The following is a 15,967-nucleotide window of genomic DNA, read 5'->3' on the forward strand; positions in this document are numbered from 1 at the left end:
ACCAAGAGAATCAAGAAAGCACTAAATACTGCTTTTGAATAAATGTAGTACCATTTGTCTTTTTTTTATAGTTTTAAAGCACTAATTTTGTGGTTAGTTTCCCATTATTTTGGTGCCATTTGACAAAAATGAAAAGGTTAGTTGTTCTGCAAGATGAGCTCAGGATTAATTTTCACTCACAAAAACACATCTTTTTAGTAGTTCACAAACAATATCTCACAATGGAGAGCATACCTTTTAAAGCACAACTGCAGGATATTTAATGCTTCTTTTGCTTCAGTATTGTGAATTTCAAGTAGAAATGATGTGGAGCATTTGTGAATTGGGTCACAGTGTCAAATGCTACAGGAGCCTGTAAAATTTGACTATCTCTAACATCTTAAATTAAATGCTAATGGGCATATCCATACAGCCTGATTTTCTGAATTCATCTCTGCTTGTCTCATTTTAAAAACCATGGACATGTTTCAAGGTGTCCTGACCCCAAAATGGACAGAGAAAAGGGAGGGAGTATGCAGAGGCAGTGAACATGCCAGAAATATTGAATCTCTAAAGAAACATTCACTTTGTGTTTTATGGAACAGAAATAAGCTCCTAAAATCCACATTCTAAAATCTTTACTTCCTTCACCTCAGGCAAAGCTTGCAAACTACCAGAAGTATGCCAATGACCCAAGTCCCCATCAATTAAATTGGAAATATTTGATTACTTGGTAAAGGATAAGGAATAGCCTCAAATATTTTTATTTGCAACAACAAAGCTGGGTAACACTTCTAAATCAATAATAGGGTGACATATACCTGCCTTGTTTTTTTTAAGGGGGCCATTAGCAAATCTAGTACCCCTCCCCATCCATGGTTAGATTCATAACTGATTTATTATAAGCTGGTCCTGAGGAAAGAGGCAGACTACTGAAGGTATTAGAAATGTCACTGGTGATTTCCTTTTCTTTCCAATTAAAGGTATTGTACTGTACACAGGGAAGTGAGTTTTTCATCTCAAGTACACAGTAGGGAGAAACAAACCTGAGAAAGTTGTGATTGTTGTCATTAAGTATGGTTAACACAGGCAGCATACATTAGTGCAAAAGAAGAACAAAGAAAATGTATTTCCTTTCACAGTGGGGGAAAAAACAAAGTGATAGAGCAATAAGATCTATAATAAGTTGATACATTTAATAAAATGGAAAAGGAAACATACAGACCTCTGTATTGAAAGAGAAATCAGCTTGATACCAGAATGATAGATCTAGCCAGTCTAGGACAGGCTTCTGTGTTTTTCTAAGGCCTCACTAAAGAAGAGGTTAAGTAGTCATATCTTTAAGAATATGTAAGGGAAACTGCAGCATTTTTTTTAAAAGCTAGTTTTATAGTAAGAAAATAGAAAATATTTCTTAAAAGATTTATGAGAAATTCACATAAAATTTAGAAATGCAAAGCAAATTTGGGAATGCATTAACAACAAATGAAAACTAAATGAATCAATGGAAGGAATGTAAGTTGGAAGAGAATATAAATTACATTGATTTTATTAACCCATTATTGTTTTGTTGCCCAAGTCAAGCACAGATCTGTTCCTTCTATTAGCAAAGGCTTATTTGTACCCAAGTTTGAACTTTCTTCAGCAAAACCAACAAGACATAGTCCTGGTGGTTGTTTTCTTAAATATTGAAATATATATTTAAACAAAAGATAAATGAAGTTTTTATCTAAATATATCTGCACATACTAATGTTCACACTCATATCTAATGTTTATTTGGTATATAAGACCAGCAATTTATTGGATCCATCTCATTTGTCCTCTTCGTTAATCCAATTCTTAACTTCATTCATTAATTATGGAGCACTTAAATCCTGACATGAGCTACGTTTCTTTAATGAAAATCAATGAATTGTCAATAATTGAGGCATTATCCTGAGAAGCCAAGACTATGGCTATCTCCCTGGTTATTGAGGACAGGAGAAGGAAAAATGGGCAGAATACAAATGAATTTAATTTAAATGCAAGGGAGAATTTTGTCAGAGCAGATGTTAAACAACTAGAGAAGATTATTGAAGAAAGCTGAGAAGTCCTCAAGATTTACTTAAAGGTGATTGCTTCTCCCACTTATATCAATGGATAAATAATCCAGACAGAAAATCAATAAGGGAACAGTGTCTTTCAATGACACATTAAACCAGATGGACTTAACAGATATATACAAAACATTCCAACCCAAAACAGCAGAATATAAATTATTTTCAAGTGCACATGGGACATTCCCCAAGAGAGATCACATGTTAGGCAACAAAACAAGTCTCAATAAATTTAAGAAGATTGAAACCATATCAAGTACCTTTTCTGACCATAAATGTACAAAACTAGAAATCAATTAGAAGAAGAAAAAATGGAAAAAACACAAACACATGAAGGCTAAACAACATGCTATTAAATGAACAAAAAATGGGCCAATGAAGAAATCAAAGAGGAAATGAAATAATACACGGAGACAAATGAAAATGAAAACACAATGGTCGAAAATCTTTGGGATGCAGCAAAAGCAGATCTAAGAGGGAAGTTTACAGTGATACAGGCGTACCTCAAGTAACGAAAAATTTCAAATAAACAACTTAACCTTACACCTAAAAGCACTAGAAAAATAAGAACAAACAAAACCCAAGGTTAGTAGAAAGAAGAAAACAATAAAGTTCAGAGTGAAAGTAACTGAAACAGAGAATAAAAAAACAACAGACAAGATCAGTGGAACCAAGAGATGGTTCTTCTAAAAGATAAACAAAACTGATAAACCTTTAGACTGACTCATCAAGAAGAGAAGAGGACTCAAAGAAATAAAATCAGAAATGAAGATGGAGAAGTAACAACAAACATCACCAAAATACAAGAATTGAATAATTATGAAAAATTTTAAGATTTTATATATTTATATATAAATATATATATATATATATATATATATATATATATATATATATATTTATATATTTGAGACAGGGAGAGATATAGCGTGAGTGGGGGGTAGTGGCAGGAGGTAGGAAGAGGAAGAGGGAAAGAATCCCAAGCAGACCCTGTGTTGAGCATGGAGCCTAACACAGGGCTCAATCTCAAAACCCTGAGATCATGACCTGAGCCAAAACCAAGAGTTGGAAGCTTAACCAACTGAGCCACCCAGGCACCCCATCTATGAAAAATTTTATGTCCACAAATTGAACAAACTAGAAAAAAACTGATAAATTCCTAGAAACATATAATCTTCCAAAACTGAATCCAGGAAGAAATGGAAAATCCAAGCAGACAAATTACTAGTAACGAAATTGAACTGGTTATCAAAAACTCCTAACAAACAAAAGTCTAGGACCAGACAGCTTCACAGGTGAATTCTACCAAACATTTAAAGAAGAGTTAATACCTATTCTTCTCAAACTATTCCAAAAAATAGAAGAGGAAGGGAAGCTTCCAAATTCATTCTGTGAGGCTAGCATCACCCAAAACCAGATGAAAACACTACAAAAAAAGAAAACTACAGGCCAATATCCCTGATGAACATAGATGTAAAATTCCTCAACAAAAGATGAGCAAACTAAATCTAACAATACACTGGGATCATTCACCATAATCAAGTGGGATTTATTCCTGGGATGACAGTTCAATATCCACAAATCAATCAACATGATACATCACATTAACAAAACAAAAAATAAAAACTGTATGATCAGGACTTCTGAAGAAGATGGCAGAGCAGGAGGAACCTAAGCTCACCTTGTCTTGCAGATACAACTAGATAACAACCACCTCAGCATAAATAACACAAAATATGACCCTAAGATGGCAGAACAGACTCTCCACAACTAAATGTAGAGAAGAGGCTACATCAAAGAGGGCAAGAAGGGCAGAGGTGCAGTCAAGAGCTAAACGGACCTCTAGGACTGTCAGCAGCCCACAGAGGGGAAAGAAAAGACTCTCACACCAGGAAGCCTACACAGGGAAGATGAATCCCCATAGCATTTGTTTTTGAAAAGCAGAGGGGACAAAATTCACAAGATCTTACAATCAGAGGGGTTTAAAACCTGGAACTTTAAAAAATCAGCAGGCTTGTGGGCTGGGAGGGTGAGAGGAACCTGATTCCCCACCTTTAAAGAGAAAGCACAACAAACAGTCCCACATAGATACAGCACAGAAGCAGCAGTTTGAAAAACACCTGGGGTATACAGGAGGGTAATTTGTTTATTAATCTCAGAGTGCATGCTGGAGGGACAGGGATCACTGAGATTTTTCCAGGAAGAAAATAGCTGGTGGGCACCATTTCCCTCCCCCACCCCAGCCTAGATAAATGGACACCTGCTGGAACCAGCACAGCACCTAACTTGCTAAAAGCACCCACCCCGTGTTGTCTTGCAGACACATCCCCACCAGCCAGGCCTCAGCTCCAGATCCCCTCCCACAGCAGAACCACACAAACCTTGCTAACACCACTTGACCTGCCCCTGAATGCGTCTCTGGGTCGATCTCCTCCATCCCTGCCTGCCTTGGCGGAGGCAGCTGCAAGTCCCCTCTCACCAACACAAACCTTGCTGGCACCACACACCCCATCCCCACATTCTCCTGCAGTTCAGTGATACTACATCTCTGGCAAATACCTGGTCTGACTCAACTTAATCCAAAGGCGGCCCCACCCTGGCTCACTAACAACACAAGGACAAAGCCCTGACCGCAATAGGCAAAGAGAGCCATTGCAGATGACTGGACGAAAGGCAAATGCAGCTGAACCACAAGAGCAGGGTATACACAACACACATTCAAGACACCCCTGACGTGCCAGGTTCTGGTGAAGAGCAGACATTGCACTGCAGGGCACTATAGGACATGTTCTTCATAAGGCCACTACTTTCAAGAGCAGCAGATGTAGCTGAATTTTCTCACATATAGAAACAGACACGAGAGTTACACAAAATGAGGAGACAGGAGAATATGTACAAAAAGAAAGAACAGGACAAAATCACAGCAAAAGACATAAACAAAACAGAGATAAGTAATATGCCTGAGAGAATTTAAAGTAATGGTCCTAAAAATACTCACTTGACTAGAGAAAACAGAAGAGGAGCTCAGTGAGACCCTTAACAAAGAGATAGGAAACAATAAAAAGAACCCATCAGAGATAAAGGACTTGATAACTGAAATTAAATGTATACTAGATGGAATAAATAGTACACCAGAGGAAGCAGAAGAACAGATCAGTGACCTAAAGGACTGAATAATGGAAAGCAATCAAGCTGAACAGGAGAGAAAAAAATAATAATAAATGAAAATAGACTTAGGCAACTAAGATACCATCAAGCATAATAACATTCATATTATAGGGATCCCAGAAGGAGAAGAGGGAGAAAAGGGGGCAGAGAATTTATTTGAAGAAATATTAGCTGAAAACTTCCTGAATCTGGGGAAGAAAAGAGAAATCCAGATCCAGGAGCCACAGAGAGGCCCCAACAAATTCAACCCAAGGAGGTACACACCAAGACACATAGTAATTAAAATGGCAGAAAGTAGTAATAAACAGAGAATTTTAAAAGCAGCAAGAGAAAAGAAAATGGTTACATACAAGGGAAACCCCACAGGGCTATAAGCTGATTTTTCAGCACAAACTTTGCAGGTCAGAAGGGAGTGGCATGATATATTCAGAGTGCTGAAGGGAAAAAAACAAGAAGGCAAGAATATTCTGTCCAGTAAGGCTATCATTCAGAATAGAAAGAGATATAAAGAGTTTCCCAGACAAACAAAAGTTAAAGGAACTCATGACTACTAAACCAGCCCTACAAGAAATGTGAAAGAGGACTTTTTGAGGGGAAAGGAAAGAGCATAAGTAAGAGTAAGAAAAGCAGGAAACACAAAAGCAGTAAAATTAAGTATATCTATAAAAATCAGTCAAGGAGGGGGTGCCTGGGTGGCTCAGTCAGTTAAGCCTCTGACTCTTGATTTCAGCTCAGGTCATGATCTCAGGGTCCTATCAGGGTCCCCACTCAGCAGGGAGTCTGTTTGTCTCCCTCTCCCTCTGCCCCTCCCGTCCCACTTGCACACACACACTCTCTCTTTCAAATAAGTAAATAAATCCTTTTAAAAAATCAGTCAAGATGGGGCGCCTGGGTGGTAGAGTTGGTTAATTGTCTGACTCTTGGTTTTGGCTCAGGTCTGATCTTAGGGTCCTGAGATCAAGCCCTGGGTCAGGCTCCCGGCTTGAGATGGAGTCTGCTTCACATTCTCTCTCCGTCTGCCCCTCCTGCTTGTGTTCTCTGTCTCTCTCTCTAAAATAAATAAATAAATCTTTTAAAAAAATCAGTCAAGGGATTCACAGAATAAAAGGATGTGAAGTATGACACCATATACATACTTAAAACGTGGAGGGGGCGGTAAAAAAATACATTCAAACTTAAGTGACCATCAACTTAATATAGACTGCTGTATGCATAAGATGTTATATATGTACCTAATAGTAACCGCAAATCAAAAACCAGTAAGAGTTATGAAAAAAACAAAGAGAAAGGAACCCAAGTATATCACTAAAGAAAGTCAATGAACCATGAGAGAAGAGAGCAAGAAAAGATAGGAATAGAGAAGAACTATAAGCACAACCATAAAACAAGTCACAAAATGTCAGTAAGTACATGCCTATCAATTATTACTTTGAATGTAAATGCACTAAACACTCTAATCAAAAGACACAGGGTGACAGAATGGATAAAAAAGCAAGACCCATCAATATGCAGCCTACAAAAGATTCATTTAAGACTTAAAGACACATGCAGATGGAAAGTAAAGGGATGGAAAAGCATTTATCATGCAAATGGAAGTAAAAAAGAAATCCAGGGTAGCAATACTTATATCAAACAAAACAGACTTTCAAAAAAGACTGTATGTAATAAGAGACAAAGAAGGACACTATATAATCATAAAGGGAACAATTCAATAAGAAGATATAACAATCGTAAATATTTATGCACCCTACAGGGGAGCACCTAAATACATAAAGCAGCTAATAACAAACATAAGGGAAGTAATCAATAGTAATACAAAATAGTAGGGGACTTTGTAGTAATACAAAATAGGAAGCCCCACACTTACATCAATGGATAGATCATTCAAACATAAAATCAACAAGGAACAGTGGCTTTGAATGACACATTGGACCAGATGGATCCAACAGATACATTCAGAACATTCCACCATGAAACAGCAGAATACACATTCTTTTCTATTGCACATGGAACATCCTCTACAATAGATCACACATTAGGCCACAAAAAAAGTATCAACAAATTCAAAAAGACAAGTCATACCACACATCTTTTCTGATCCCAACACTATGAAACTAGAAATCAATCATGAGAAAAAAACCTGGAAAGAACACAAATACATGGAGGTTAAATAACATGATGCTAAACAATGAATGGGTCACCTAAGGCATCAAAGAGGAAATCCAAAAATACTTGGAGATAAATGAAAATTGTAACACAATGGTCCAAAATCTTTGGGATATAGCAAAAGCTGTTCTAAGAGGGACATTTATAGTAACACAGACCTACCTCAAGAAGCAAGGAAAATCTCAAATAAGCAACCTAACCTTATACCTAAAGGAGCTAGAAAAAGATGACTAAAAAATTAAATAAATAAATAAACAAACAAATAAATAAATAAATAAAAAACCAGTAGAAACAAGGAAATAACACAGACTAGAGCAGAAATAAATGAAACAGGAACTAAAACAAAACAAAAAGCAAAAAACCCCACAATAGAACAGATCAATGAAACCAGGAGCTGGTTCTTTGTAATGATTAAACCTTTAGCCAGACTCATCAAAAAGAAAAAAAAAGAGAGAGAGGACTCAAATCCAAAAATGAAAGAGGAAAAGTAACAACCAACAGTACAGAAATACAAAGGATTATAAGATAATATTATGAAAAATTATATGCCAACAAATTGGACAACCTAGAAGAACTGGATAAATTCCTAGAATCATATAACTTCCCAAAACTGAATCAGGAAGAAATAGAATATTTGAACAGATGGATTACTAGCAGTGAAATTAAATCAGTAATCTGAAAACTCCCAAAAACAAAAGTCCAGACCAGACAGCTTCACAGGTGAATTCTACCAAACATTTAAAGAAGAGTTAATACCCATTCTTCTCAAACTATTCCAAAAAATAGAAGAGGAAGGGAAGCCTCCAAATTCATTCTATGAGGCCAGTGTTACCCTGATACCAAAACCAGATAAAGACACAGGGCAGTATCTCTGATGAAACACAGATGCAAAAATCCTCAACAAAAGATTAGCAAACCAAATCCAACAACACATTAAAAAAATAATTCACCACGATCAAGTGGGATTTATTCCTGGGATGCAAGAGTGGTTCAATATGCACAAATTTATCAACATGATACATCACATCAATAAGAGAAAGAATAAAAACCATACGATCATTTCAATAGATGCAGAAAAACCATTTAACAAAGTACATCATATTCATGATAAAAAACCCTAAACAAAGTAGGATTAGGTGGAACATACCTCAACATAGTAAAGGCCCATATATGACAAACCCACAGCTAACATCATACTTAAAGGGATAAAAAATGAGAGAGCTTTTCCTCTAAGATTAGGAACAAGACATGGATGTCCACTCTCTCACTACTTTTATTCAACGTAGTACTGGAAGTCCTGGCCGCAGCAACCAGACCAGGAAAAAAAAAAATGAAAGGCATCCAAATTTGTAAGGAAAAAGTAATATTTTCACTGTTTGCAGATGAAATAATACTATATACAGAAAATCCTAAAGACTCAACCAAAAAAAACTACTAAAACTGACAAATGAATACAGTGAAGTTACAGAACACAAAATCAATATATGAAAATTTGTTGAATTTCTATACACTAATAAGTAGCAGAAAGAGAAATTAAGAAAACAATCCCATTTATAATTGTGCCAAAAAGAATAAAATACCTACAAATAATTTTTTTAATGTTTTATTTATTTATTCATGAGAGTCAGAGAGAGAGAGAGAGAGGCAGAGGCAGAGGGAGAAGCAGGCTCCCCGCTGAGCAGGGAGCCTGATGCGGGACTCGATCCCAGGACCCTGGGATCATGACCTGAGCCGAAGGCAGACACTTAACCGTCTGAGCCACCCAGGTGCCCTACCTACAAATAAATTTAACCAAGAAAGTGAAAGACCTGTACTCTAAAAATTATAAAACATTGATGAAGGAGGGTCACCTAGGTGGCTCAGTTGATTAAGCGCCTACCTTCAGCTCAGGTCATGATCTCAGGGTCCTGGGATCGAGCCCTGCATTGGGCTCCCTGCTCCGTGGGAAGTCTGCTTCTCCCTTTCCCTCTGCAGCTCCTCCTGCTTGTGCTCTCTCTCTCTCTCTCTCAGATAAACAAATAAAATCCTTAAAAAAAAGTACAACTACCATACGATCTGGTAATTCCACTATGGGGTATTTATCCAGAATACAGAAACACTAATTCGAAAAGATTTATGCACCCCTATATTTATTGCAGTATTATGTCCAACAGCAAAATTATGGAAGCAGCCCAAGTGTCCACTGATATATGAATGGATAAAGAAGATATCCATAACAGAATATTACTCAGCCATAAAAAAAAGAATGAGGTCTTGCCATGTGTGACAACATAGATGGACCTAGAGGGTATTATGTTAAGTAAAATAAGTCAGAAAAAGACAAATACTATATAATTTCACTTATGGGTGGAGCCTAAAAAAACAAAACAAATGAACAAGCAAACAAAAAACACCAGAAAGAGAATCATAAATACAGAGAACACACTACACTGGTGCTTGCCAGTGGGGGGGTAGGTAGGGGGATGGGTGAAATACATGAAAGGGATTAAGACATAGAGACTTAAAAAAAAAAAAAAAAGTGATTGTGTCTTCTAAGTACAAACATCTCAAAGTTACTCTTAGTATTTAAATTATCTGATTTTCCTATTTTTCTTTGTCCTTGACATGGAAATTCAACAAGTGCCATCTGGGTTACAAAATGAGTATCCTCCAACTGAGAGAAGATGGAACTTTCTTCCCCAATAGGCAACCTTTTCAAAGGACAGTTTAGGTCTTTTCAAGAATTGGATTGGAAAATATAGGTTGATAATGGGATGTTGATAACTTCTGCCTCAGAGACTTCTTCTGTACCAGTGAAAAGGTAGCCATGAGGGGTGTACAGCAGTGTGTGGTATGGATGAAACAAGACTGGCAATGAGTGGAATACTGCTGAAATTGGGTCATGGGTACACAGAGTTCATTATACTAGCCTCTTTTTTCATAATCAAAAGGCTTTAAAAAAACTGAAGAAAATGTAAACTAAAATAATAAGTACCCCCAAATAATCAGTAATAATGGGAGAGTAAGCAAGAATAAGGAATTTAGGTTGTCAGGTGTAACTACAATCCACAGATAATACAAGAACATTATTTTAGTCAATAACTTAAATCCCTTCCTTCCATGAACGGCATGGCTCCTACCTGGTATATATACCCATTGTTATACCCATCAAAATGGATTTCTTGGGTTTTTACTTTGCCTGCCCTGTCTTTGATGAAACATCTCCTAGTCAAGCAGCCCAGGATGATTTAAAAAAAAAAAAAAAAAAGTGAAGAACCTGGATAAACCACAAGGTGTGTAAAACAATCCATGAGTATCAAAAACGGACAATCTAAACAATAGAAGGTTTGGTATAGAAAAAGGATGTGATGGGCCATTAATTTCCACCTTATACTTTAATCACTCAGAAAGTCACAGAAAGGTCAATTACTTCCAATTAACATTGCTCTCTATAGAGCTGGTGCCCAATAAATGAATGTTAATTAGCTAACATGGCATCCTTGGTTCAGTGGTTCAATTATACATGGCCATGACTACCAAAGCTCGACTTTTAAATTTACGCCACAGCGAAAGTGTTTTTTTGATAAATCCAACATTATGAGGCATGTTCTACCTGATATCCAAAGAAGACCATCAGCCACATATCCAGCATGACATGAAAGGGATCGGTCAAAGGACTGCACAAAAGTCCATTTGTTCTTCTTGGGGCAATATCGCTCAACTGTAGGCAGAACCTGGCGCAGTTCATTTCTACCCCCAACCGCATAGAGGTATTCATCCATGGCACCCAGCACAAAATGCTCCCGGCAGTTTTTCATGGGTGCTATCTCGGCCCAGGAATTACTACGGGGGTCATAGCGACAGGCAGTCCTCACGGCACACGTCCGGCCACTAGCATGCTCAACTTCTCCGCCCGCTACAAACAGAAAGTCCCCCATGACTGCCACACAATGGTGGCTCCTTCCCACGGGCATGGGAGCCAGCTCACTCCAGTTGGCAATGGCAGCTATGAGAGCATTCTCCTGGTCAACGGGATTGAAGTACCGAAGTTCCTTGACTTTACAGACCTCACGCTTTTTCCCGCCAATGATATACAGAGTGTCTGACTGGAACCGCGGTTTGGTCCTGCGAGTTTGCCAAACGGGCTGCGCATAGATGCTCTGGTGGTATTCCAGGGCCTCATTGACAAGAGCTGTTGCAGTTTCACTTGCCTGGACGAGGGGATGGGACAGGGCAACTGTATGCAGAGTATCCACGTCCATCAGGCCGAAGCGGATATACTGCAGGAGCTCATCCATGTACTGGTAATGGCAGTTGTGTTCCAACCACCTCACGGCTAGCTGAAACAGAGGGAGGGGGATGGGAGAATACGAAGGTAAGAAAGAGAGCCAAAGCAGCGGTGTGCAGGCAGGTCACCTTGTATTCTTTCAGACACCTTATGATACAACTTTTTTTCTTACAAATAGTGTAACAGTAGAATATCTTGATACTCAGCTGAGGAATTTTTTTTTCCTGCATCCGCAGAGACACAAACGAACTCAAGTATTGTTGTAGAGGTCAAGAGCAACGTTAAGCAACGCTGACAGAGACTTAAGGTAGCACTTGGAGTGAACAATAATCACTTTTCAAAGAATGAGAGTACTGTTGTGAAACAACCTGTTCCCTTGTTTCATGCCGGGGAGGCTTGGTACACCCCAGGAATATCAACGATGAGCAGTGTCGCCCCAGTACAAGCAACGCATGTCAACCCATGAGCCAAGGTGCTGTATCAATACAAGGAACGTAAGAAAATATGTGATCATCTGAGACCACGGGGTGTACTTGAGAGAGAATCAATATGACACTAGTAGAACGATTTAGAAAGAAAAAGGACTTTTTTCCCTGCCCCTCTGGTAGGCCTATCAGTCAGGAAGCAAGAGAAGAAAAAGAAAGATTGTAACCCATCAATTTTATTTTTATTTCCCAATTAGTTTTCATCTTGGAGACAGTTGTTGTTTGCACATGTAAGATGCTGGCAATTTGTTAGAGCCATTTTCACAGAAACAGGATACAGAGGAGATGATCTTCGTATTAGGGACACAATAGCAGGTTGTAATCTTAACCTTTTTGTTTAGGTTTAGACCTCTCTCAAGAAGGAAAGGAGAAAGAACTCTGGGCTAAAGACAAATAGAATTTCTAAAAACTAAAGCAGGAGCACAAAGTCATGAATAATAAAATTGTACAATGATTTAGAAAATACCATCAACAAAAAAACCATTCATGTTACGGCGCACATGATAGAGTTTAATTAATGTGACTTAATATTTAAGTTTGGTGCAAACCTTCCTACATACCAACATGAAGTATATCTAATATCTCCAGTCAACATATTCAATATAAATTATCCTTAGCAGCACCTATATTAAGCTAGATCTCCTAGACAATATAAATGTGGATGTGAAGGAACTAGCATGAAAAGGTAAAGTAATAATTAGAATACTAAATAATTGTGTTGTGCTTTATTTGTGACCAATGGAATTGGGGTTCTGAGCTCCCCTTTTCAGCTAATATAGATCATTAGAGGAAAAGTCTACAGAGGGAGGGAGAAGGCAATGTAGTGCTCTTGGACCATTACTCCTAGGCAAACATGAGCTGGGTTTTCATCTGGATAAAAAGGATCACAAAACTCTCTGAAGCACTAGATGATTTCATTTGAGTTTCATACAGAGTTTCTGTATTCATTTGACAAATGGCTCCAAAAGGCAAGGCATATTTGGGGCTTTTCTTTTTAGCCTTCTGAATGAAGAGAATGTAGGAAATGAATTCACTTCCAATATATACTAAATTGCATCTCTTAATGAATTACGTAGTGAAGAGAAATGAAAAAAAAAAAAAAAAAATGCCAAGTAAGCCTACCATTGCCAAGGAGGCAGACACCATGGACAGCAGATGAGTGACACTCTCCAACTCTTTTTCTAGAAACTAGCATTTAAAAAAAAAAATTAAATAGGATACCCACCTGATGAAAAAATGTTTCTGTGTATGGTCACCATGAGCAATAATCAAAGATATTGGAGAAGAAAAACGTCACTCATCAATCACCAGGTTTCTGCCAGAAGTAGAGTTCCCATAGGCAACATCCTGGTTTTTATCCACCCTAATTTTAGAAATTTCAAGGGATGGGGTTCCAATTATTTCCCTGGGGAGATAATTCAACAATTTAACAAATGATCTTCCATTCTTTGCCCACAGAGCTTTCAAAAGTTCCCAGGGATAAAGTCATCCCATTCAAGGTCATTTCTCATGCAGCAGGTAAAATTTTCTGAAACTTAATCTTTGATATTGCTCATAATTTAATTGAGTAGTTCCAGCTGATATTGCTTTGTCCTGTAACAAATTTCTCAGCATCCTTACTTCCTAATATTTCTGCATCTTTCATATGGACACTACAGGAAACAGCATAAGAGAAACATCAGATAAATATCCACGTCTCCATAGCCTCTTCTTATAGCATAGTGCTGCCCATTTAATTATTTTTCTCTTTCCTCATAAATCAGTTCTTCCTATGTCATAATCAATCTTCTAGCCCATCTCTTAACACTCTCCAGTTTATTTTTGTTTTTCTGGCAAACAGTGGCACTTACTGCATGAAAAGCACACAGGCCACAACTAGGTTCTGCCTTTAAGAAAATCTCTAACAAATCAAACCGGCAATGGAACAGTGACCACTGTGATCTATCACTGATTAATTTCTGACTTTCTGTCTACTATTAGGCCTATGTCACATCTATCATGATGTTTTCCACGTTCAATTTCCCCAATACTATGCACTACAGAATGCTTTGTGCACACACATTTAGTTCATATTCTCTGGGATAATTTTTATCTTATTTCTTGCCAGTATTTCTAATTTCTTACAGATTTCATGTAATTTGCACACTTTTTGTCATTTTAAGTATTTTCAGACTATGCAAGTCATTCACAGTTGGGTTTATCTTTTCTCCAGATCCAAGGTAAATGTAATTTACAACTGTTCTGCCACCAACCTCAAAGCAATCTCAGCCAGAATTAGTGTGATTCATAGATTTAAATCCAGTGCTTCCCAAACCTAACGTGCGCACAAATTAACTGGGGTTTCTGGTCAAGATGCAGATTCTGATTCAATAAGTAGGGAGAGAAAGATAGGGAGTTTGCATTTCTAACAATCTAAAGATGATGCATATGCTGCTGGTCCATGGGCCACACTTTGAGTCAGAAGGTTCTAGACATATTCCTAATATTGAAATAGTAAATCGCTGTCTTATTAGAATAAAGTCTGTGGTTTCAAAACTAAGGCTTAAATCAAATGAAGTCTAAGTAGGATGCTGTAGTAAAAATATAGGACACTTAAGACTTAGTATTAAAGGTAAAACAGTATATTTCCTATATAGTAAGATACAGGTAAGATCTTACTATGGGTAAAACAGCATATTTTGAGACCTTGGTTCTATAAAGTCTATGAATCAACAGCTGGTTCCAATAGCATATCATGAGTCATATAAACACTCTGTGCAGTTCTGCCTTCACAATAATAAATAAATGTTAAAGAGTACAACGACATGGATGGAGCCAGAGAGTATTATGCTAAGTGAAATAAGTCAGTGAGAAAGACAAATACCATACTATTTCACTTGTAAGTGGAATTTCAGAAACAAAACAAAAGAGCAAAAGGGAAAAGAAAAGAGAGAGAGACAAACCAAGAAACAGACTCTTAACTATAGAGAACAAACTGATGGTTACCAGAGGGGAGGTGGGTAGGGGGATGGGGAAAACAGGTGATGGGGATTAAGGAGTGCACTTGTTGCAATGAACACCGGGTATTGTACGGAATTGTTGAATCACTACATTGTACACCTGAAACTAATATTACACTGTATGTTAGCTAACTGGAATTTCAATAAAAACTTGAAAAAAAGAGTTATTGTACTCTGTTTTTACTTTCATAAAAATGTAAAAGAGAAAACCACTGAAAGAATGGATAACTTCTATTTATCCAAAAAAATGAAAGAAATGGCAAAGACATTTCAAAACAACGAACTACCTCAAAATCACTTCTACACTGTGAACCCCACAAAGCCATGCTGAATTAAGGGCAAGGTGTAGAGGAAATCCTGGGGCCTATTTAAGGGGTTTAGAGAATATTGTAAGCAGAAGGCTGATTCATCACTGGGGCATCATGGAACCTAAAGACCACAGTTAGCTTTGTAGTGTATTTTGGTGCTTGTGTTTGGAAACAATTATTCTGGGAACTGGTGGTTTTTAATGACACTGCATTGAGAAAGTATAAGTCAGGGAAGGGTGAAATCCTATTCTTTTTTTATAAGATTTTATTTATTTATTTGAGAGAGAGAGAGCACAGAGGGGGGAGAGAGAGGGAGAAGCAGACTCCCCAGTGAGCAGGGAGCCTGATGTGGGGCTCGATCCCAGGACCCTGGGATCATGACCTGAGCCGAAGGCAGACACTTAACCAACTGAGCCACCCAGGCGCCCCTGAAATCCCACTCTATCTTACTTATCCTCGCATACTGCTATCCCCATCACTCTAAGCTCTAGCATATT

At 37.7% G+C, this 15,967-nt stretch overlaps 1 protein-coding gene across 12 annotated transcripts in view; it reads right to left on the reverse strand.

Moving 5' to 3' along the window:
- Positions 1 to 15,967, reverse strand: part of KLHL32 (kelch like family member 32) — a 260,784-nt gene that overhangs the window by 60,379 nt on the left and 184,438 nt on the right. For 6 of the 12 annotated variants that reach the window (XM_078054976.1, XM_078054974.1, XM_078054977.1 and 3 more), the window contains one exon: positions 11,004 to 11,730. In XM_078054976.1, coding sequence (XP_077911102.1) covers positions 11,004 to 11,730 — 727 coding nt within the window. Of the gene's footprint in view, positions 1 to 11,003; positions 11,731 to 15,967 lie in introns of those variants that run through there. The other 6 variants (XM_078054978.1, XM_036101489.2, XM_078054979.1 and 3 more) reach the window with 4 other exon arrangements.

This window comes from Halichoerus grypus, chromosome 9 (genome assembly GCF_964656455.1).
Source record: "Halichoerus grypus chromosome 9, mHalGry1.hap1.1, whole genome shotgun sequence".
Lineage (NCBI taxonomy): Eukaryota > Metazoa > Chordata > Mammalia > Carnivora > Phocidae > Halichoerus > Halichoerus grypus.